The following is a 22652-nucleotide window of genomic DNA, read 5'->3' as shown; positions in this document are numbered from 1 at the left end:
CCCACCCCCACACAAATAGGTCTAGAGGCTGAGGATACAGCTTAGTGATGCAGCATACAGAGGGCACGCAGAGCACATGCATACATGCAGAGGGCACACAGCACATACATACATGCAGAGGGCACACAGCACATACATACATGCAGAGGGCACACAGAGCACATGCATACAGGGCACATACATACAGAGAGTACATAGCACATAGAGTGCACACAGAGCACATAACATTCAGAGAGCACATAGCACAGAGCACATACAGAGTGCACACAGAATGTATGCATACAGAGTGCACGCAAAGCACATACATACAGACAGCACACAGAATGTATGCATACAGAGAGTACACAGAATGTATGCATACAGAGAGTACACAGAGCACATACATACAGAGAGCACACAGAGCACATACAGAGTACACAGAGCACATACATACAGAGAGCACACAGAATGTATGCATACAGAGAGTACACAGCACATACATACAGAGAGCACACAGAATGTATGCATACAGAGTACACAGAGCACATACAGAGTGCACGCAGAGCACATACATAGAGCACACAGAATGTATGCATACAGAGAGCACACAGAGCACATACATAGAGCACACAGAATGTATGCATACAGAGTACACAGAGCACATACATAGAGCACACAGAATGTATGCATACAGAGAGTACACAGAGCACATACATACAGTGATGGAGGAAGGTCATTGGTTAATTAATAAAGAAACTGCTTGGCCTGATAGGTTAGAACATAGGTGGGTGGAGTAAACAGAACAGAATGCTGGGAGGAAGAGGAAGTGAGCTCAGACACCATTTCCTCTCCTCTCTGGGGCAGATGCGATGAAGCAAACCACCAGGTCAGACATGCTGAATCTTTCCCAGTAAGACTGGTGTTACACAGATTATTAGAGATGGGTTGATTGGGATATGAGAATTAGCCAGTAAGGGCTAGAGTTAATGGGCGAAGCAGTGTTTAAATGAATACGGTTTGTGTGTTGTTATTTCGGGGCATAAGCTAGCCAGGCAGCCAGCAGCCGGGCGGCAGGAACACAGCCCGCAGCTCCTTCAATAATACAGAGTGGACACAGAGCACATAGAGTGAACACAGAACGGATACAGAGTGCACACAGCACATACAGAGTGCACACAAAACACATACATACAGAGAGCACACAGAGCACATACATACACAGAGCACGCAGAGCACATACAATGTATGCATACAGAGAGTATGCTTCAAAAGCAAACTGTGTTTAAGAAATGTAAGCTTTGTTTTGATATTAAAGCTGAGGTTGTCCCAGTTTTAAACACTCGTCTTTATTGATAAAATAGGCCCCTCTTCAGCACACACTCTCAGATGTAAGCATAAAGTTGTTTTTTGGGGGGTGGTGGTGGTGGAAAACTGTTGTTAAAAACAAAGCAAATGTCTTTCAATATTCACAACCTTAAAATCATACCCAAGACAAAGGATAAATATTTTTTTATAAAAATAATTACTTCTCAGTACATTTTACAACAGAGCTGCTCAACGCACTGCCTCCGACCCATCAGCTGTGCAGCTTTCTTCTTTTTAGCCTTTCTTCTGGCCCGCATGAGCAAATAAACGAACCATTACATTAGGGGTACTCTTCAAACCAATAGACAAATCTCAGCAATAAATTCATGTATGCATAAACTATGAGGGCTCCGCAGGAGAAGTGCTGAACGTCGGGGCACTGGCCCTTCCCTAGCAGCTGTGACCCCGCTCACCTCATCACGAAGTCCTTTGAATTTTACCAATACATGAAATAATATGTAAAATTATAATGCAAAGTAATATTTCCTTAACAAATGATATACTTGAAAGTAACACATTCTATTCGTGCTAACTTAATATGAATCTGACATATAAGAATACTATATTTTTAGCCAAATATCACAACCTTTTATCCTGTTGTTCTGATCACTACACAGTAACAATTAAGTTTCAATTGGTGTTAAAGCACACTTCTGTACCTTGTGGCCTTCAAAAGCTTTACATATTATAAATATGATTATTTTTTAACTACACAGGATAATGTTTAGGGGTCTGCACTTCGCTGCCCTTTTCTGAGTCACAGGTTGTAGGGAAAACCTCACAGGTTATAAGAACCAAGCAAATGGGGCTTAGACTCAGGTCCAGAACTTTGTTCCTGGAACCTGCATCTACTTTTTAAGTATTCAAAGAGTAATTTCTTAAATAAAAACAAAGGAATTCCAAATTTACTTGGAGATTACCATACCCATTTGACACACTAAATATGTCAACTGTCCACCAGTGAGCAGTCATATACCCTTAAACATCAAGTAGAGAGGAAGAAAGCCAGTTTGTTAACTGAGAACCATAAACATTCTTTCAAAGTAGTTTAACCTACTAAATGTGTCTATATACGGCTGTCTTTCTTAGAAAGTAGTATTCCTTCTCTTTCCTTCCTGAGCTGGCACCACATACGCTAAAGCAAGTCATGAACAACCGCAGCTGAAAGAAATGGGCACCAGGGATGGTGTAAGTGGACGCCTTCTGTGTGTGGTGCAAGTAACACATTCCTAGAGCCTCTGCGCCTGAACTGACTGAACAAATGGGAAGGCTGACAGGAGACCAAGGCGGAAGCCTCGTGGTACACAAGCTGTTCGGAGATTCAACAGGAAGAACAAGACTTAGAACAAAGTCTTCCACTCAGAAACCACGGCAAACCTTACATTAAAAGGGCTAACATAGGACTTCCAAACGTTTATTGGGAGAGTTCAGGGTGAGCCGCAGCGCCCAGCAGCACTGGGAGGCTCTCTTCCACCCTCACTTACACTCTGCAGTCGAGTTCACGACCACGGGTTATCCACTCCTGTCTCTGCCGCTGCACTTGCACATACAGTAGAGGGGAACAGGCTGGCTGAGCTGCGTTTGTGTTCGTTCATCCACTCTCTTCTGAGCCCATGCCAGTGACCGCGCAGAGAGCCAGCCATTCAGCTCTTCCTCAGACTCAGGTCGCTGTTAGTCACGAAGGCAGATAAGGATGTACTCTCTGATGCATCATCCTTCCGAAGGTTCAGAAAGGACTCTCGGGTTATCTGAAGGATCTCTCGCAAGCCTTTGTTTTCTTGCTGTAAGGAGACAAGTAGAACTGAAGATGGCTTGTACCCCGTGCACACAGACCAACGTTCGGGCCACCCCTAAGATTCGTACACGGCACCTCTAAAAGCCAGACGTGTGAAGGTGTAGCATGAAAGGCAGGCTCTGTGATTACACACATGTACTACATACATGTGCTACAGACAGTTCACAACCTGAATCTAAACAGATCGCAAAGCTGGGTGTAGTAACGCCCACCTTTAATCTCAGTAGTTGGGAGACAGAGGAAGAGGATCTGTGTGAGGTTGAGGTCGTCCTGGTGTACAGAGCAGTTTTAGAGCAGCCAGGGCAACACAATGAGACCCTGTCCCAAAAACAGAAACCACATTTCAAATGCTGTTAAAGGCACAGGGTCAGTATTCAACCTCCTTAGAGCTGCAAGTCTTTTTATTTGGGGGGGTGGGGGGGTTGAGACGGGGTTTCTCTGTGTAACAGTTCCAGCTGTCCTGGAACTCGCTTTGTAGACCAGGCTGGCCTAGAACTCACTGATACCTACATGCCTCTGCCTCCCAAGTGCTGGCATTATAGGCGTGTGCCACCGCTGCCTGGCAAGCTACAAGTCTTAATGTGTGCAGATGGAGCTGGTAAAGAGGCAGAAATGAGCTTGTTCTGCAAACAGACTGGAGATGCAAACACCCATGGAACTCAGACAAGTTATAAATTCATACAAATAATACCTTGAGGTAGTTACTGTGTTTCCCTCCCAGCCGAGGTGTTATTGTTTCAGAAAGAAATGTAAATGATTATCTGGCACTGTAAGAATTTGTCACCTTATAACCTGTTCTCCACAGCTGCTCCTGGCCTCAGCAGTCTGGCCTGCCTGTTATCTGCTGAGCGCACGTGAACTGCTGAGAAAGCTGCCTGCCCCAAAGCACAGACAGAGGACACCGTGTGCTCAGGGACAGGCACAGGCCTTATGGCCATCTGTAAGGGATTTCCTGGTCATGACTTCAAGCAGAACATTTCAAATTTTACTTTTTGGATGTATGTGTTCTATGTGTGTGTGTACATGTGGAGGCAGAGGCCGATGCCAGGAGTTTTCCTCTCCAGCACTCCACTTTGTTCTGAGACAGGATGTCTTGTTGAGCCTGCGCTTATGGTCTGGCTAGCCATGGGCCTGAAAATGGGGATCCAGAGTCAGGGCCTCATGCACTGCAGTAACCGTTTACCCACTGGGTCGGCTCTCTAGCACACCGATTTTTTTTTTTTTTGAGACAGGATCTCATGTAGTCCAGGCTAGCCTAGAACTTAACCTTAAATTCCTGATCCTCCTGCCTCCACCTCCCAAGTGCTAGAATTAAAGGGGTACCACATCTGGCTTAATTTGTACATTATAAAACATTTTTCTATAACATGATCTTTAGCATAAAGTACTAAGTTTTAAAAATTATGAAATTAAGGAAATTCACACACACACACACACACACACACACACACACACACAAATACAGACTCAAAACTCAACTTTCTCTTTTCTTTCAAGACAGAGTTTCTCCTAGACAGACAGGGCTTACTCTGTAAACCAGGCCAGCCTCGAATTCGGAGATCCACCAGCCTCTGCCTCCTCGGGGCTGGGATTAAAGGCGTGCGCCACCACGCCTGTTTTAAAGATGAGCGTTCTCACTCCTGATGTGTTCATATGTCACTGACGACCCCAGACTTCTGCATTATACCCGATGGCCTATTTCACACCATCACCAGCACCCAGATTCAGAAACATTACCACCAGCTCAAAGAGAGGGTGTGTTAAGATTGGGACTGTTCTCTGGCTGAGTGTTTGCAGGGATGCTTTCCACCCGTAGCTGAAGTTTAAAACTCACTTCGAGTTGAAAAATTCGCTCCTGTTCCTTGCAACCCTGCTGTTCATCAATTTCAATGGCTTTTCTCATTACCGCTGCCATCTCGGCGATCTGGTCAACATGTGCTTCCAACTCCTGCAAGGAAGAGGACACGGAAGTGAGAGGAAGACGTCACTGGCACTGCCACCTAACGCTATGACATCCTCATGTTGCCTTGTGACACGTGGCATACAGAGCTGGGTGGACATCAGGTGTTAACAACAGAATTAAAGGGGCAGGAGGATCTCTTTGAGACCAGCCTGGTCTAGAGAGTGAGTTCCAGGACAGCTGGACTACATTGAGAAACTGAAGGGAAAAAAAAAGGCAAAAAAGAATAGAATAATTAAGGCTAAGGCTATACATCACAGCGTAATCCACCCTACAGCAAACCAGTTCATTCATTTCACGTGTCTCACAACGCCCACGGAGTCTCTCACAGCTGCATGTCCTATGGTTAGAGTGATGGGAAAGAAAGTCTCTATGATTCAGTCTCGTCTGCAGTATTAATGCCTATAAGCTGATCCCCAGCCAACCAAGAGAGCCATTTTAGACGACAATCCTCCTCAAGAACAGGAAGGATATTGTTTACATCCGTCTATTATTTATTTAGTGTTTGCTGAACAAGAATTATTGAGCAAAATTAACAAACTGCTACAGAGTATTAAAACAGTAAATGCTTTTTTGCCTTATAAAAAAGAACTAATTTCCACATGATATAGATACCCATATTAGTCAGTTTTACAAATTCTCACTCATTCCTATTTTCTGCACCTCTGTGACGTATCAGGCACTATACCAGGCAGCAGAAGCACAACCCCGTCATAAGATACCATCCCTGACCTTACAACTTTGTTCGGTGAAGGAGACAATGGGGCTTAAAAATAGACAGAAGCCTGAGAATATTTTCTCAATAAACCAGGCAAACACTCCATCACCGAGCTACACCCCAGCTCCAGTTACTAATCCTAAAGAAAAAGATGTAGGCCCTTCTGTGTTTGGTTCTGGGGACCGACACCAGGGCTCCACTTCCAACCTCTGTCTTAATGGTGACATGTGGCTAAGTACCCCCCACATAACAAAGATGCCACCGGTTCAGGGAGGTGGACTGGACAGCTCTGGACTAGCCTGTGGCACAAAGCAGTCCCCAGGGCAAATGCTAGCCATTCTCTGCAGCCCACAAAGTCACCGAGGACACACATGGATAACTGACTACAGTGCCAATCTGAACGCAGCAGCTTTCTCAACTTACAATCTGCGCAGTACATGGCACTGGCCTTTAAAATGGAAGAAAAAAAGGCTGCTGACTTTTCAGCAGAGTCTGTTTTAACAAGATCATCAGGAAAAGACACAATGATGCTTAGCATGCATTGTAGGCCCCGTGAACAACTTACTTACTAGACGTAAGAACCACACTTCTTTTAAGAGACACAAAGCAAGAACTTTAGCTCTAAACCCAAATGTCAGCACATCACCCTGCAACTGTCTTGATACCTTTCCACTTCCAAGTCTGTCTTATTATTAATAATAACTAATCATTTTTATTAATAATATATTAACAAGGGCTGGAGAGATGGCTCAGTGGTTAAGAGCATTGCCTGCTCTTCCAAATGTCATGAGTTCAAAATTCCCAGTCCCCACATGGTGGCTCACAACCATCTGTAATGAGATTTGGTGCCCTCTTCTGACCTGCAGGCAGAACACTGTATACATGATATAAAAATATATTAACAATAGATAAATAATATTTATTATTTCTACTCTGCAGCAACAGCCCAGATCTTCAGAAAGCATCACTACGTATAGCTATACATTCAAAAAGCATTTTAAATTTCTATTTGTGAACTCAAACCAAAGAACTACAATTAATTAAAAACAAAAATTTTACATTTTATGGACTAGCCTTTATAATGTAAGGCTAAAGTTAATATCAAGAAAATACATTTTTCTTTTTTAGATAGGGTCTCACTGCACAGCTCTGGCTAGCCTGGGACTGGCTACATAGACCGATCTGGCTTCAGAAGCAGAGATCTACATTTAATGTCAGAAATGCACTGTCTTATGACAGCAAAGACCACAGTGGCATCTAGTGAGAACAAACAAAAGATGGCTGGTAAGCATTCAAGTCTGTCACCTAACGGTCCGTGACACACGGAGCATAAGGACAAACAGCTTTAGACTCGGCAGCACGGCCATGAAAAGCACACTGTTCTTCGACTGATTTTGTTTATTTGCTGGTCTAATCTGGAAGAGCAATTCAAACTAAAACAGCTTCTTAAACGGACCCCGCTTTCGCCCATCCCCGAAGCTGACTGATTTAGTGTACATTCTGATCTGCTTCCAAGTGCCGCCTCTCCAGTCCACGCTGAGGTGCTTCGAGGATGTGCTGAGATGCATCGAGGAAGACTCCTCCGCAGTGGTTACGGTGTACCATGTCAATCTGTAGTACAGAGTCGTTATAATGTTAATACGGACTTCATCCGTAATTTAAAAACTGGATGAGTGTTAGTTCATGCGTGTTAGCCGACTGTTGGAATGTTTGTTTTTTTAAAAGTTTCCAAAAAGGCATCTGTTAAAAAAATAATGTAGAACTAACTATTTGGATGAAACGGAGTTATGTTTTCTAGTGGTTTTTAAATATGGACTCACAAAGCTCTAGGTGAGTGTGGGGCGCATGCGCCAAAGTGCAGCCATACTCAACTGTGCTCCCCTCGTGTGCCCGAACCACGTCTGTGTTTAGGCACAGGAGATCACTGGCGCCTACACAGTCTAGACCGCGCCCCTCTTGCGCCTGCATCTGTTTCTCTGCCTGTGTACTCCCCGACTCCTGTAGAGCTAATTCAAGGCTAGTGTAAAGGTTCTCCTTCTCCAGGACTGCTCCCCTCACTGCTGTAGTGATGACTCATTTCCCCATGCCCTCCCATCACACCCCAGCTCAACAGTAATGTGACATATCCCTTTCCCTTCATTCCTCTTGCTCTTGCCCATAGTGACTAAGCCAATGCAGGGTGGTACTAAATGTTTGATTTACTGAGCCAAAGTGTCTCCTTTTTGGGAAAAATCAAAACCACAAACATTAATATGTATTAGTTAGAATTAATAACAAATAACTGAACAGTCATTTTTTTGGAAGGCAGGGATCAGCACTTAGATGAACTCAACCTACACAACAAATTAACCGAAGGGTCATGGCTATTTATTTCTGAGTAACAGGATAGCATAGATGAATGGAACACCCAGTGGGTTTGTATATGGAGGGTGGGGTGTTGAACCCAGGTATGCTAAGCACATGTTCTACCATGGAGCCAGGCCTCTAGCTCTTAATGGGCTACAGAAAACACTCGCTCTGCCACAGTTGCTACAATATGGAACTGATAAGATCTTACTCCACACATTTATTTCTTTTATTTATTTAATTTTTTTTTTTTGGTGGTGGTATTCACTCTTCTTTCAAACTTCAAAATTTTATTTTTCAAATTGTAAAATAAGAGGGCCTTTTGGAATTTCAAGACTGCATTTCAATTATTCTTTATACTTATGTATATTAAAAAAAAACCTTAGTTACAGATTTACTTAATTTTTGGAGAGGGAGGGTAGAATTAAACCAGAATCTCACGTAGCCAGGCTGGTCTAGAACCTCAACCTTCCTGCCTCTGTCTTACAAGTACTGGGATTAAAGAGCTGCGTGTTACCATACCTGACTTAGATATACACTGAAATACTCCATAACAAATACTAACACCAACTACAACTTTTATTTTCAAAAGACCAATTAAACACCCAAGGACTTCCATTTTGTTAGGGCATGAAAATTAAAAATAGCTAATAGTCAGCCCAATTTTAGTTCTTTATTCTTCTAATTGACACAAGAAGTGGCAAATATGTGTAACTGTCACCCAGAGAATACTAGTAGGTACTTAATTTTGATGGAATAATTTAAAAATGCTAGAGACATCAACACGGAAGTATTTTAAAGAATTGAAAATGTTAATCACTGAGAAATATATATATATAAAATGATTACTATCTCTTCAACATTAGTCGTAAGTAGGTTACATCATCCAATCTAGTTTAATGTCTTCACTTCCCATTGGCAGTTAACATTCAGTAAAGTAGGCAGCAGCGACTATTCTGCTTATCTTGACAGCAGCTGTAAAACGACTGCAATACTCTAACCACTCCAGCTTCGCTTCTAAAATGTCACCTAGCATGCGGTGTCCCCAGCCCCACGAATTTCATGAGAATGAGTGGCCTCCATAGACTGGACTCTTCAGGAAAACAATCTACACTCAGCAGCTCAGACTTTAAAAGCATTTCAGTTTCTGTTTGTGTAACAGGTACCATTACAAAATTACTGGAAAAAAAAATACTTAAAAACAGAGACCCAGCTGGGTGGTGGTGGCACACACCTTTAATCCCAGTACTCATGAGTCAGAGGCAGGTGGGTCTCTGAGTTCGAGGCCAGCCTGGTCTACAGAGCAAGTTCCAGGACAGACCCCAAAAAAGATTCACAGAGGAACCCTGTCTCGAGGGGGGGGGGCGGCGGCAGAGAATCTTACAAAAATAATTTTGAACTGAATGTACCTTTATTTTTAAAAAAGTATTTCTGAACACACACACACACACCGTTTTAAAGTTACTAAGGACACCAACAGAGTGGCAGAGGCAGTTGGTTCTCTGTGATTTTAATGTTAGCCTGGTCTACATAGTGAGTTCCTAGACAGCCAGAGCTACATAATAAGACCCTGCTACTCAGAAGGAATGGGAGTTAGAAGAATAAGCCAAGGAATACATAACGAGAAATGGGGATGGGGAGATGACGACAACAAAAAAATGTCAATTAAAAATGTAAGATATTTCTGGGTACAGTGGCACATGCCTTTATTCCTAGCACTCAGGAAGTAGAGGCAGGAGGGTCTCTGAATTTGAGGCCAGCCTAATCTACAGAGCGAGTTCCAGAGAAACCAGGGTTATGCAAAGAAACTCTGACGTGGGGAAAAAAAAAAGAAAGAGAAAGGAGGTAGTATATATCCTATCACAAAAATTTTAGTAGATTATTTTCATTCTTTAAAAAATCTGAACATAGGTTAACAATGTCCCCCAGTTTTCATTTCAAGTCAAATTCATAGAAGGGATTACCTTGGAATGCTGCTCCTTTAACTTCATGATTATACCTGGGTCATCCTTCTTGCTCGCCATGAGCAGTCTGAACATCTGCTCTCGATACTTGCTCATTATCAGTTCCAGGGCAGACTGGTGTTCTTCCAAGGATGTCCGCAGTTCTAGTGAGAACAATGCGCTTTATTCAGATGAGTTACGATCATGTCAAACACTGACAGACAGGAAGGATGTCCGCAGTTCTAGCGAGAACAACGCGCTTTATTCAGATGAGTTACGATCATGTCAAACACTGACAGACAGGGAGCTTAAAAAGAAACATGCAACAAAGAAGACCCTCATATTTTACTGAAATAAGTTTTATGCTGTGTGTGTGTGCATGTTTGTCCCCATGTCGTGCACATGCACAGAGGTCACAGGACACCTGCGATTGACTTTCACCCTCCACCAGGGGTCCTTGATCCACCGAGACAGCTCTCATTAGCTTTTTAAAGTGCTCATTTTTAAAACTCATTTCTTAAAAAATCACTTCAGACTGTAAGGCTGGACTGGGGAGAGCTCCACACAGGTACAGCACCGCGATGAACCTGAGCACGTCTGCGGAACCCGGAAGGAACAAGAACCCTACCCAGGGGCGAGGAGCCAAGACTTCCTTAAGCTAATCTGCAGTGGAACAAATGACGTGTGGAGGAGAGCTGTGGATGAGGACAGAAGGGCGACCAGGAATTGACTGAAGGTCTCTGTACAAGGAAATAAAAATAGAAACAAATCTATTTATTTCTTTGTTGGTTTTCGGGAGAGTTTCTCTGTGTAACAGTCCTGGCCATCCGCCTGATGATATTTATTCTAAGTTCAGACTAATGCTTGTGTTGAAGTGTAGTGACATTTCACTTGTATTTTAATAAATAAATCTTGCTTGAAGACCAGAGAGTACAACAGCCCCACTGGTCAGTCTTAGACCGGGCAGTGGTCTTCAATCCTTTAATCTCAGGAGCCACGCTGGTTGCCACAGAAACCTGGCTGTGCCACCTTTAATCCAGCACCAGAGGGGAATATAAAACAAGACAGCTCTCAGGCTCAGTCTCATCCTGAGATTCCTGGAGGCAGGATCACCATTTTAAACTGAGGTAGAGGTAAGAGCCAGTGGCTGGCTGTTTTGCTTATCTGACCTTCAGGATGAACCCCAATGTCTCTGAGTTTTATTAACCGGGGTTCACTGAAGGATGGGGGAAAGTCGAGTGAAAGTCTCCAGCTAAGACAGGATGGCACAGACTATGAGCAGCCAGGCTGGGACACAGAGGAGGGAGTGGGACTCCTTTCCAGGTTAAAAACAAAACAAAACAAAACCAAAACCAAAATAAAAACCAAAACCCAGATATCGAGGAGAAGCAGCTGAGACAACGCTAAACAGGGCAGACTTGACGGAAAGCACTGGTTAAAGCAGCAGTGACTCCTGTCTACGCACACAGACCAGAAAGGGAGAGTAAATATTAAGAAGTAACGCCAGTTGACTATTTCCCCATTTAAAAAGGGTTCTATTTTATTTCATGTGTATGTGTCAGTACCTGCACATATGTCTGCGCATCACACATGTACCTCGTGACCCCAAAGAGGGTGTCGTATCCTCGAGATGGAATGACAGGCAGCTCTGAGCTGCCTGGAACTGAACCTGGGTGCTCAAGTGCTCTTAAGCACGGAGCCACCTCCAGCCCGTGATCTGTGACTGCGCCAGCCGGGCCCCAGCCAACGTCACAGGAGACCCAGCCCTTGCCTTTGTTCTCCTGCTGCAGTTCTCGGATCTGCTTGTTTTCTTGCTGGATTCCCAGCACCAGTGTGGACCTTGGCCGATGCCTTGCAACTTCATTAAGTTCTTGGATTTCTTCCTGATACTAAAGAAAAGATTAAAGAACAACAAAAGGGAAGTCAGTGCTTGCAAATTTTTACCTGCTAATTGATAAATGAGCAGAACCTCCAAGAGTTGAACAGAGGTATTACATGACTCAGCATTCCTTCCAAAGGAAGAAAAGAAAACATCCACGGCGCCATTACTCCTAACAGGAGAAGCGGAGTTCAAGTGTCTACCCCCGAAGAGGGAAGAAACAGGACACGCTGTGTCCCCTTGCAGTATTACTGGGCAATGGATTAAAAAAAAAGGCTGCTACATAATACAACCCAGATGAATTTTAATACATGGTAAGAGCCAATCATGGAAGCCATACAGCTCACGTCCTACTCACACAGTGAGTCTAGAGCAGGCAAACCCACTGGGAGAGCACAGTGGTTTCAGGGCTGAGAAGCTAGAAAGACACTGACTGACGGGATGGGTGTACAGTTTCCTTAGCATGAGCAGGGCCCCAGGCTCCATCCTGAGATAAAGCTGTTTCGTAGTAGGTAGTAGCTATCCTCTAACTGACTTTGTAGACCAGGCTGGTTTTGAACTCACAGAGATTCACCTGCTTTTGTCTCCCAAGTGCTGGGATTAAAGGCGTGCACCACAACACCTGGTTGGATTTAATCCAAATGTAAGATTATGCGTTTTTCTTGAGGCATTCTTACTTCATCGTAACATTCCTGGTTCTCAAGTTCAGGTGTGAAACACATCCCGGCCAGGTCTGTGACTCCTCACTGCCAGCAGACTGGGCGGTCAAGGAGCAGGTGCTTGGGACACAGCAAGACAGAGTGAGGGAACCTGCTCCACTGCTCCACGTGACAGACTGAGGGAACCTGCTCCACTGCTCCACTGCTCCACTGCTCCACGTGACAGACTGAGGGAACCTGCTCCACTGCTCCACGTGACAGAGTGAGGGAACCTGCTCCACTGCTCCACGTGACAGACTGAGGGAACCTGCTCCACTGCTCCACGTGACAGACTGAGGGAACCTGCTCCACTGCTCCACGTGACTTTTGAAAAGCCTTAGATCAGGGCTGCTTTGTCTGCCGAGACAGGGCTTCTCTGTGTAGCCCAGGCTGGCCTTGAACCTGTGTCTGCCTCCCCAGTGCTGGGACTAAAGGTGCAGGTCACCACTGCCCAGCTAGGGCTGCTTTCTGAAAAGTTGGAAATCTTTATGGGGGATGGCTGACACAGTAGCTGAAGGCAGTCGTTTACTGGATGATGTCTTCCCATGCTATTAACAGGAAGCAAACTACTTCATCCCCACGGAAAGGGCAGATTTAAAACATGCCAGCAAAAATGAACTTGAAATAAGTGCATAGATGAAAATTAGATATTTCCTTACATCATTTTAAAAAATATTTGATTGTTAAACAATACCCAAGTACTTTTAGAAAGAAAAGTATAAACATCTTGGCATTATATAAAACAACAAACTCTGGTCCTTATCAGATATATTTATATTTAACAATTTCACTTATTTTTAACTCAAATGTGCATTTCTGTCAGAAGGATGAAATTTATAGATTTAAAATAAACCTATGTACCTGTCACAGTACATCATATACCCTAGTCCAAAGTGAGGCACACACACGAGTGAGGCTCTGTGCAAACTTCCGTTAGAAACAATCTGATTAGGCCGTAGGTTACTGCGGTTACTGCGGTGGTTTGAGCGAGTTTGAACGAGAATGGCTCCCACTGGCTCACGGCCTAAACTATTTGAGAGGGTTAGGAGGTGTGGCTTTGTGAGCCCCTCCTCTTCCTGCTGCCTGTGGATCTGGATGTGGAACTCTCAGCTCCTCCAGCACCAGCTCCGTCTGCACGCCACCATGCTTCCTGCCATGATAATGGACTTGCTGTGGTCAAGGTGTCTTTTCACAGCAACGGAACACTAAGACATTTATGATTGAAGTATCACCCAAATATCAACGAGGCTTTGTTAAATGACATCAGTCAGGAAAAGTCAAACCTGCTTCATGGCTTCCACTCGCTTGCTGAGGGCCGTGGTCTGCTCGATGAGGGACTCCGCCGCATCGTCATGATCGCGCAACCTTTCCACGAGGGTTTTCGCGTCAGCAAGTGCCTTCTCGATTGTGCAGCTCATTGCTAGAGGGAGACCAGTAAATCAATTAAAATCAGGACTTAGGTCAGTTTCACATCATCACAGACACCTACTTAAGCTTCCCTTGCTAAGGCTGTTCATTGTAGAGAGGAAGAGCAGTCAGGAATACCATGTACTGCCTGCTGGGGAACATGAAATCTGAGGGTAAGAACGCTCCCTAGCCCCGCCCCCATACACACTCACATGTGCACACTCAAAACTGAAGAGCCGAGCTGGCCTTTGTGTGCTTTGCCATGTTAAAGACTCAACCTCCTCCTGGATAAGCTACTGCAGCTTGTGTAAAGTGACATCATCTCAGTTTTCCTTATGGGAAGGAAGTTCCCACAGCGAATACCATCAGCCACTACAGACGACTTTCAGCATGTTCTAACGAAGCACTAAAGGGGATGCCGAGATTGGACACGGAGGGAACAGAAGCAGGAGGTGTTCGGCTGCATCCTGAAGGTGTCACCAAGGGCAACACTTGGCAGCAGTGACACAACAGCCGGCCATCTGCTGCAGGGCGCACAGACCAGAGGGACCAAGCCTCTCCTCTGCAAGGTGGGGGTGAACAAGAGTTCCAGCAATTTGCTGAGTGTGGATCCTCAGGCATAACCTAAAATCCACACAGTGGAGACTGATCAACAGGCTGGCTAATCTCCAAACCAAAACACAAATCTGGAAAAACAGGGCGTCACTTCCTATAACAGATTCCAGAAGAAGAGAAACGGAAGAAATGCTGGATATAGAACTCAGCAAAGCTGGGTGGATCTCTGTGAGTTTGAGGCCAGCCTGGTCTACATGATGAGCTACAAAACAGCTAGGCTACACAGTGAGACCCTGTCTCAAATAAGCAACAAAAAAGGAAACAAACCAAGACTCTAGGAGGATAATTTTTAAAAAGCTCAGTTTGGGACTGAAGAGAATAGTTAATAGTGTTTGCTACTCTCGCAGAGGGCTGTAGTTTAGTTCCCAGCACCCATACCGGAGGCTCACAACCATCTTTAACTCCAGCTCCAAGGATTCAACACTCTCGCTGGTCCCTGCAGACACTCCGATGCATGTGTGCATACCCACACAGACACCCACACACATACATAAAAATTAAGATCAAACAGTTCAATGGACCTAAGAAAATGCAAAGTTGAATGATGTTAGAATTATAGCACAGGACATGAACAAAAACCCTGAAAAGGAACTAAACGGAAATCTCAGAAAAGAATTCAATAAAATAATTAAGATAAATTTATAGCATAACACAAGATGTTTGTAATAGAGTCTGAGATCTGAAATCAATTATCTAACTCCTAACCTTGACAAAGTACGGAAAGGGCAGAACAAACCCCAAGTAAATAGAAGGTAAAGAAAATAAACACAGTAAAAGCATAGGCTGGAATGGGGGCGGTGGAATAACCAACTCAAAAACAAATAAAGAGCCAGTGGTGGAGGCCCATCCCAGTCCCCAGGAGTCTGCAGTGGGTGCACCAAGAGGAGTCCAGTCTGGGTTATACAGTCTGTCTCCATTCCAACTCCCCTAAAGAACAAGAGAAATCACTACAGAGCCATACTTCACTCTAAACGCAAGTGAACAGAATAATATATCTCATATACATGAATTAGATATTTAAACATATTTGGGTGGTTTGAAAGAAAATGGTCCCCAAATGGAGTGTCACTATTAGGAGGTGTGGTCTTGTTGGAGGAAGTGTGTCATTGTGGACGTAGGATTTGAGCTTCTCTCAGTGTGACAGCCAGTTAACTTCCTGTTGCCTCTGAGACAAGATGTAGGACTCCAGGTCCAGCACCAAGGCTGCCTGCGTGTGCCATGCTCCCCTTCAAGATGATAATAGACTGGACCTCTGAAATTGTAAGTCATGTCAAGCAAATGTTTTCCTTTTATAAGAGTTGCTGTGGTCATGGTGTGTCTTCACAGCATTGAAAAACCCTAACTAAGACAAGATTAATTCCTCAAAACCCACAAATGACATAAAGTCATACAAGAAGAAATGTTAACTAGTAACAGACCAATAACTATTATAGCCACTGTAGTTATATAACCAAATTCCTACAGCTATTTTCTAACAAGTTTAAATAGTAAAGAAACTGGAGTTTAAAAATATCCTGCAAAAAAGGCTCCACATCCAGAGAGCTTCAGTGACAAGTCCTAAAATATACCAAGGGCTGGAGACATGGCTCAGAGTCAAGAGCAGTGCTGCTCCTGTAGAAGGAGCACCCATGGGTGGTTCATGACCTAACTAACTCCAGTTCCAGGGGATCCGACACCCTCTTACCAACTCCATGGGCACACACCTGCAGCACATAGATACACGCAGGCAAAAAGTCCACACACATAAAACAAACCTAAAAATTGATTGAAGAACAAAACATCAAAAGTAATAAAATCAATGCCTTGTTCAAGGGTCAGGCAGGTCAATATAGGCCCTAGCTCACAAAACAAATAGTACTATCCAATCTCTTTAAGGAAACTGGAACACTTATATGTGGAGCATGGTGGCACATATCTTTAATCTCAGCACTCCAGAAGCAGAGGCAGATAGATCTCTATGAGCATCAGGTCAGCCTGCTCTACAAAGAGAGATCCTACCTTAAACAAACAAACAATAAAAGGAAAGAAAAGAAAAACAAACACTTTTAGATTCCAAAAGCAATTCAGCATTTAAAAGATCTTAACATTACTGATATCAAAACTATATAAAAGGAATGAGAAAAACAAAAGAAATCACAGAATAATATTTCTCATGAATACAGTACAAAGACTAAATACTTTCCCCACTAAAATTATAACAAGTAAGGATGTTCCAAATACCAATTTTGTTGAGTTTACCAGAGCAATAAATGTAGGTGAAAGTTTCTGTCCTGCCTGGTCCCCCAGCTGTTTAGTTCCAAATAAATACACAAAGGCTTATATTAATTGTAAACTGTTTGTCCTATTAGCTCAGGCTTATTATTAACTAGCTTTTACAACTTAAATTAACCCATAATTCTTGTCTATGTTTGGCCAAGTGGCTTGGTACCTTTTCTCAGAGAGGCATTTTCATCTTGCATCCTCTGCATCTGGCTGGTGACTGCATCTTTGCCATCCTCTTCCCAGAATTCTCCTGTTCTGATCGCCCTGCCTATACTTTCTGCCTGGCTAAGTAGGTCAAACAGTGTTTTATTAAAGTAATACGAGTGATAAATCTTTACAGTGTACAAGAGCATTGTCCCACAGCAAATAAGGGTAAGGGGAACGATCAACTGGGATACATACAAGAAAACTGTTCTGATTTGTAATCATTGCTGCTATACTGAAAAATCCTAAAGAATAAAAACAATTTCTCTCAATGTTTAAAAGGAGAGAGGAGTCAAGTGAGATACACAGAGAGAACACAAATGGGTAGGTAGGGAGGTGGGGAAGATCTGGGAGAAGTTGGAGGATGAAAATAATAAAAATACATTCTATGAGATTTTCAAAGACTAAAATGTAAAAAATAAAATTCCCATAATCTATGATTTTAGCATGTTCGTAGGATACAAGAACTGTTCTTCCATAAACTAGCAATGACAATTTGAAAACAATTAAATATACAAAAATTAGGTAATGTATATTAAATGGATTAATTCCTCAAAACCCACAATGACAAAAACCTCATAAGAAACAAGTGTCTAAGAATGTTTCTAGAAACATTTAAAATAGTTACATTTATGATTGCATATACATTATAACAAATATAATAGATAAGTGACATTCTTGAGCACAATCAAAGTATACAGGATCTATACGCTGGCAACTACAAAATGCTAACCGAAAACAAAGTAGGGTCTAATTATGCGGAGAAAACACTGTGCTCAAGGATTTAATGACTCAGTATAAAGGAGACAAAACGTTTTCAGCTATCAGTCAATACAGCTGGAAGCTGACAAGCTGATTCTATATAATTTCTATAGAAAGCAAGGAAACTAGAATCACCGAAACCATCGTGCAGAGATACAAGTGTACGATTTAAGACTCACTTTACAGACAGCATAGCAACGATGGCTCTGATACAGGGAGACAGAACAGAGATGCAGAAACAGGCCCACAGGAGGGCGACCAATCCATTTTTGAAAATGCGCAAAGGGAGCTGGGTGTGGTGCGGACACTTCTGTAACTCAATCACTGCGAAGGTTGAGGCAGAGGAATCACTGAAAGTTTGGGGCTAGCATGAATTACTACATGAGTTCAAGGCCAGCATGAGCTACACAGAGTCAAAAGACAGAACAGCAAAGTGTAAAGACAAGTCAGAGAAACCAGGTGCTAGGAAGATGGCTCAGTGGTTATGGTGCGGGCCGTCAGTTTCGAGGATGACAAGTCAGACATTCTGTCAGGCCACTCCCAAGTGTCACTAACTCAAGCTTCAATCTGAAGCCCTCTTCTGATCGTCAAGAGCACCTACACATGTGTGCACACACATACATACATATCCACTTTTTTTTTTTAAAAAGAAACATTAGCATTTTTCAACAAATGGCACTGGGAGAACCAGACACCTATGTGCCAGAGAGTAATCTCAATACAATTCTTACTTGGTTTATAGAATGCTTTTCTCAAAACGGAGCACAAATTTTAATATAAAATGAAAAACAGTAATATTATAAGGGGAAAAGGAAGCAAAGAAAATCTCTGTAATGTGGAGATAGTCAGTACCAACAGCATGAAACAAACATCAAACCGTGAAAACCGCTGGTGAACCAGGCTTCATCCAGATGAGTAACTGACTGTCAGAAGCTAAGACAGTCTGGCCTCGAGGAAGCATTTCCAAGTTATACATCTGATGGAGCACTCAACCAGAAAAGAAAAAAAAGCTGTCAAAGTAGCAAGAATAAGTCTAATTTTAAAAATGGCCAAAAGACTTTAAATACTTACCCTAAAAGATATGCATATGGTGGGGGGGGGGAAGCACATGGAAGATGTTTACTATCACTAAAGAAATTTAAATAAAATAGTGACGGCCTGCACCACAATCCTACCCAAACTGCTAGGTAATACTTACAACTTGGAGTAGGCTCCCTCCCCCCACCATATGGGCTCAGGGATCAAACTCAGGTTGTCAGTTTGTGGCAGGCCCACTAATTTTAATTAATTAAAAATGGTAGATCTCTGGACCTAAAAATGCCACCTTATTTTGCCGTTTAGACAAGAGACGGGTGCCACTCCTTTTTCTCCACTGAGAAAATGGACTCAAGGATTCCAAACACAGGAGCTGAGTTAGAGCCTGGTGGGGCCAGGACTGGAACTCCAAGCCACACTGGACCTGAGGGCCCTAGAACTGTCTCAGCATCCAGAGGTGGAAAGAATAAATCCCCTGACTCCACAAAGTGGAACTTCTAAAAGATTTAATCTTTTTCATTTCAAGTCAACCAAGGGAGATGTACATGAAGAACAATTTAAAAAACAAAAAAATTTGAAAATTTTATATAACTACAAAAATCTAGCCATTGTGTTAAGTATACATTAATATTAAGCAATGACTATGTTGGGATTTTAAAAAAGAACTACTTTAAAAATGTTCTCTAGGCTGCACAAAGACTAAGAAAGTGAACTAAAGTCTAAACCTATCTGCACAGAAAGAATTGTAAACAGATAACTCAGCGCCTAATCTTATTAACATTTTAGAAAACAGTGGTGCAGCCTCTGAAAGCCTGTGTACTCATTTCCTATTTGTAAAACCTCAAAAGAGCTTAAAATATTTTCTAATATGAATTTGCTTTGCCACCCTTTCTAAAAGATGCTTCCTCTCCCTTTTTGGCCTGTAAGTAACGTGGGAGAGATACTGTTCTCCACATTCTGCTATAAATTTTAAAAAACAGACTCCAATTTAAAGGAATCTTCTCAAATGTATCTGCCTATTTTTTTCAGTGCTTGTCTTAACTAGTCATAATATATCTAAATTATTTTATACGTGTAGGCTCAGACTTCAGGGGCAGACTTTTAAGAAGTTTTCTTTACTTTTGCTTCCTGCTTTAGTCCCATTTTCACCCACTCTGCCACTACGACATTTGCAGTCCGATTCTGACAGATGGTTGAGAACATTCTGCTGCTGATTAAAGAGAAACCACCACCTACCCACAACAGCAATTGCCAGCTGTTTACTTTTAGCTTTTAGTTAAGAAAAACCTAAAGAAATTCTTTTTTACCCCATGAATATGAATGTACTTGAAGATCTATGAGGAACATCCGAGGGGCTGGAGAGATGGCTCAGAGGTTAAGAGCATTGCCTGCTCTTCCAAAGGTCCTGAGTTCAATTCCCAGTAACCACATGGTGGCTCACAACCATCTGTAATGGGGTCTGGTGCCCTCTTCTGCAGACATGCACACAGACAGAATATTGTATACATAAAAAAAAAAAAAAGGACATCTGATAATCCTAAAGCTGAAAGGACACAGTTTGGGAGAAAGAGCACCGGTGAATCAAAACCAACCTAGAACTGTGTGGCTAGGCTGTGTGTGTTCAAAGAACTAACCTAACCTAAACCAGTTATTTTTAACATGCGGGCAGTCAGTGGATCTCTGCATGAATGCATATATGCTGAGCACTGTCAAAAACATTTGTGTCATATAAAATTCGACTTGTCAGATATGAAGATACTAGCATAATACAAAATCATTTGATGCATGAGGTGTGTGTGCATGCACATGCATATGCTATTATATACAACCTTCATCAACTAATAGCAAAAGTACAATTACATACATGTTAGAATACAGGGCTGCTCATATTCAAAACAGTTAAAGGGCAGTCACCCGAAAATAAAAAAGGCCCTTCAGGTTCTAATGCTCTGATTTTTAAGGGACCAAGAATTTTTGTAGCAGATTCTTTAGAATGACTGCATTATAAATATGTATATATATATATATATGCATAAATAATGCTTGCTATGTGCCAACACTGAGCTAGCTTTTGTTTTAAAGATGAGTAAGGCATGATTCCAGACTCAAGTTCAAGCTGGCAGGAGAGACAAATAATTGAACATATAATACATCCTAATAAATACTGCAGAATTATGTCAAGAGCTCTGGGAGCTCACTGTATTATCAATGTCACCCAAGGGAGTTTTGGGTTTTGATAGACGGTGAGACAGCAGGAAAAGCAAGCATCCCAACAGGACTATACCGGGTGAACAGCGGCAGAGGTCTGCGGAAACACCCAACAGCTTGGCATGCGTGCCTGGTAAAGAAGTAGGGGCAGCAACAAGGTGACACTAAGAAGTAAAATACGATTTAAGACGGTGCGGTAAAAGGCCCCGATGAATCAATATGCTTAAATTAGAACTTGAGAAAGTTTCAGGGGACATAATGCATTTCACAGGGACACTCGTTTGGGGTGGTGGAAGAAAGGGAACTGTAATGATCGCAGGGAAAGAAGAAATAACCTGGCTCGGTGTGAGTGAGATACAGAACCTTAGATAATTCTGAGGTCCGTGGTCTGGAAAGGAGCATGTCACTGTCGATCATGGTCGGGATACAAAAGAAAAGCAGGCAGAAGAGTCCCCGCTCTTTCGGAGCAGACACCTCCCTTGTCAATCAGTCGCTGACCATAGAAGTAGCAGCATAAAAACAGCAGTCTCTCAAAGAAAACCTCAGTACGGGAGAAGGAAGGTCTGCGTATCACAGAACGGGAGAAAGAAGGAAGGTCTGCAGATCACACACACACACACACACACACACACACACACACACACACACACACACACACACACACGAGCCTCCTCCTGTCCGCACACATCACTCCCGAGAGCGGAGAACCGCACTGATGTTGAAAAATGGAGGAACGCACGCACTTGGAGTTTACGAACATCTTTCTGGAGAAAACCAGTTCTTCAACTCGGAACAGAATTCAAAAGGGCACTGCGGGATTAAATCAATCAGGACCGTGGCGAAGTCCAAGTCGCCAACACGGTGCAGCGCGCGGAGGTAAATTCAACAGTGACAAGTCCCTCCTGCCACCGCCCACGGAGCTCCCGGGCGGCCCGGGCAGGAAGAAAACAAACCCGGAAGGGGTGCCCTGCGGCGAGTGAGGGCTCGGGGTTTTCACGGATCTTCCGTACCTCGGTTCCCGGACAGGAGCTCGGCGGGAGCACGGAGAGAGGGAGCCCGGCTCGGGGGCTCGCCCACGTCTTATTCCACTCACTCGGCTCCAGTCCCTCCCAGTCGTCGGCGACAGGGACCCGCGAGATCCCCGCGTCCAGGGGCGGCCTCCCACCCTCGCTGCGCCTGCTCAGCGACCAGAAGCACGGCGCTGCCCAGACGGCGGCCGCTCGTACCGGCAGCCCGAGCGCATCCGACCCATCCCCAGCCGGTCCAGAACCTCCGCTCCCGGCAGCCGCGGAGCGCCAAGCCTCGCGAGACTTCCGTGGACGCCCGCGAGAGTACTCCCACCCCCTGGACGAGGGGCTCGCCGCTGATTGGTAGAAGAGGCGGGGTCGGGCCCGAGCCCGCCCTCTTAGCCCCGCCCACCTCGTCTGCTCTCACGCTTTTGCTCTGCCGCTCGCGAACTCTCGCGTGGTTTCCGAG

The 22652-nt window shown here is 43.7% G+C and overlaps 1 protein-coding gene across 2 annotated transcripts; it reads right to left on the bottom strand.

Moving 5' to 3' along the window:
* Nucleotides 1-1306: 1306 nt before the first annotated feature.
* Nucleotides 1307-22525, bottom strand: Fgfr1op2 (FGFR1 oncogene partner 2). Of its 2 annotated transcripts, XM_041679999.1 has the most exons (7): nt 22187-22525; nt 13967-14103; nt 11878-11995; nt 10128-10270; nt 7315-7428; nt 4974-5087; nt 1307-3125 (listed from the first exon to the last, which is right to left on the bottom strand). In XM_041679999.1, the coding sequence occupies exons 2-7, from the start codon at nt 14099-14101 to the stop codon at nt 2988-2990; spliced, it is 762 nt and encodes a 253-aa protein (XP_041535933.1). In that variant the 5' UTR covers nt 14102-14103; nt 22187-22525; the 3' UTR covers nt 1307-2987. The 2 variants fall into 2 exon arrangements, with proteins under 2 accessions (XP_041535933.1, XP_041535940.1); XM_041680006.1 differs by lacking the exon at nt 7315-7428 and having other exon boundaries at nt 22187-22503.
* Nucleotides 22526-22652: the final 127 nt, after the last annotated feature.

The sequence above is a fragment of the Microtus oregoni genome, unplaced genomic scaffold (genome assembly GCF_018167655.1).
Source record: "Microtus oregoni isolate MIOR12 unplaced genomic scaffold, Mior012 000002F_ref0000024, whole genome shotgun sequence".
NCBI lineage: Eukaryota > Metazoa > Chordata > Mammalia > Rodentia > Cricetidae > Microtus > Microtus oregoni.
The sequence above is the reverse complement of the archived record's forward strand: the minus strand, read 5'-3'. Positions and strand labels throughout refer to the sequence as shown.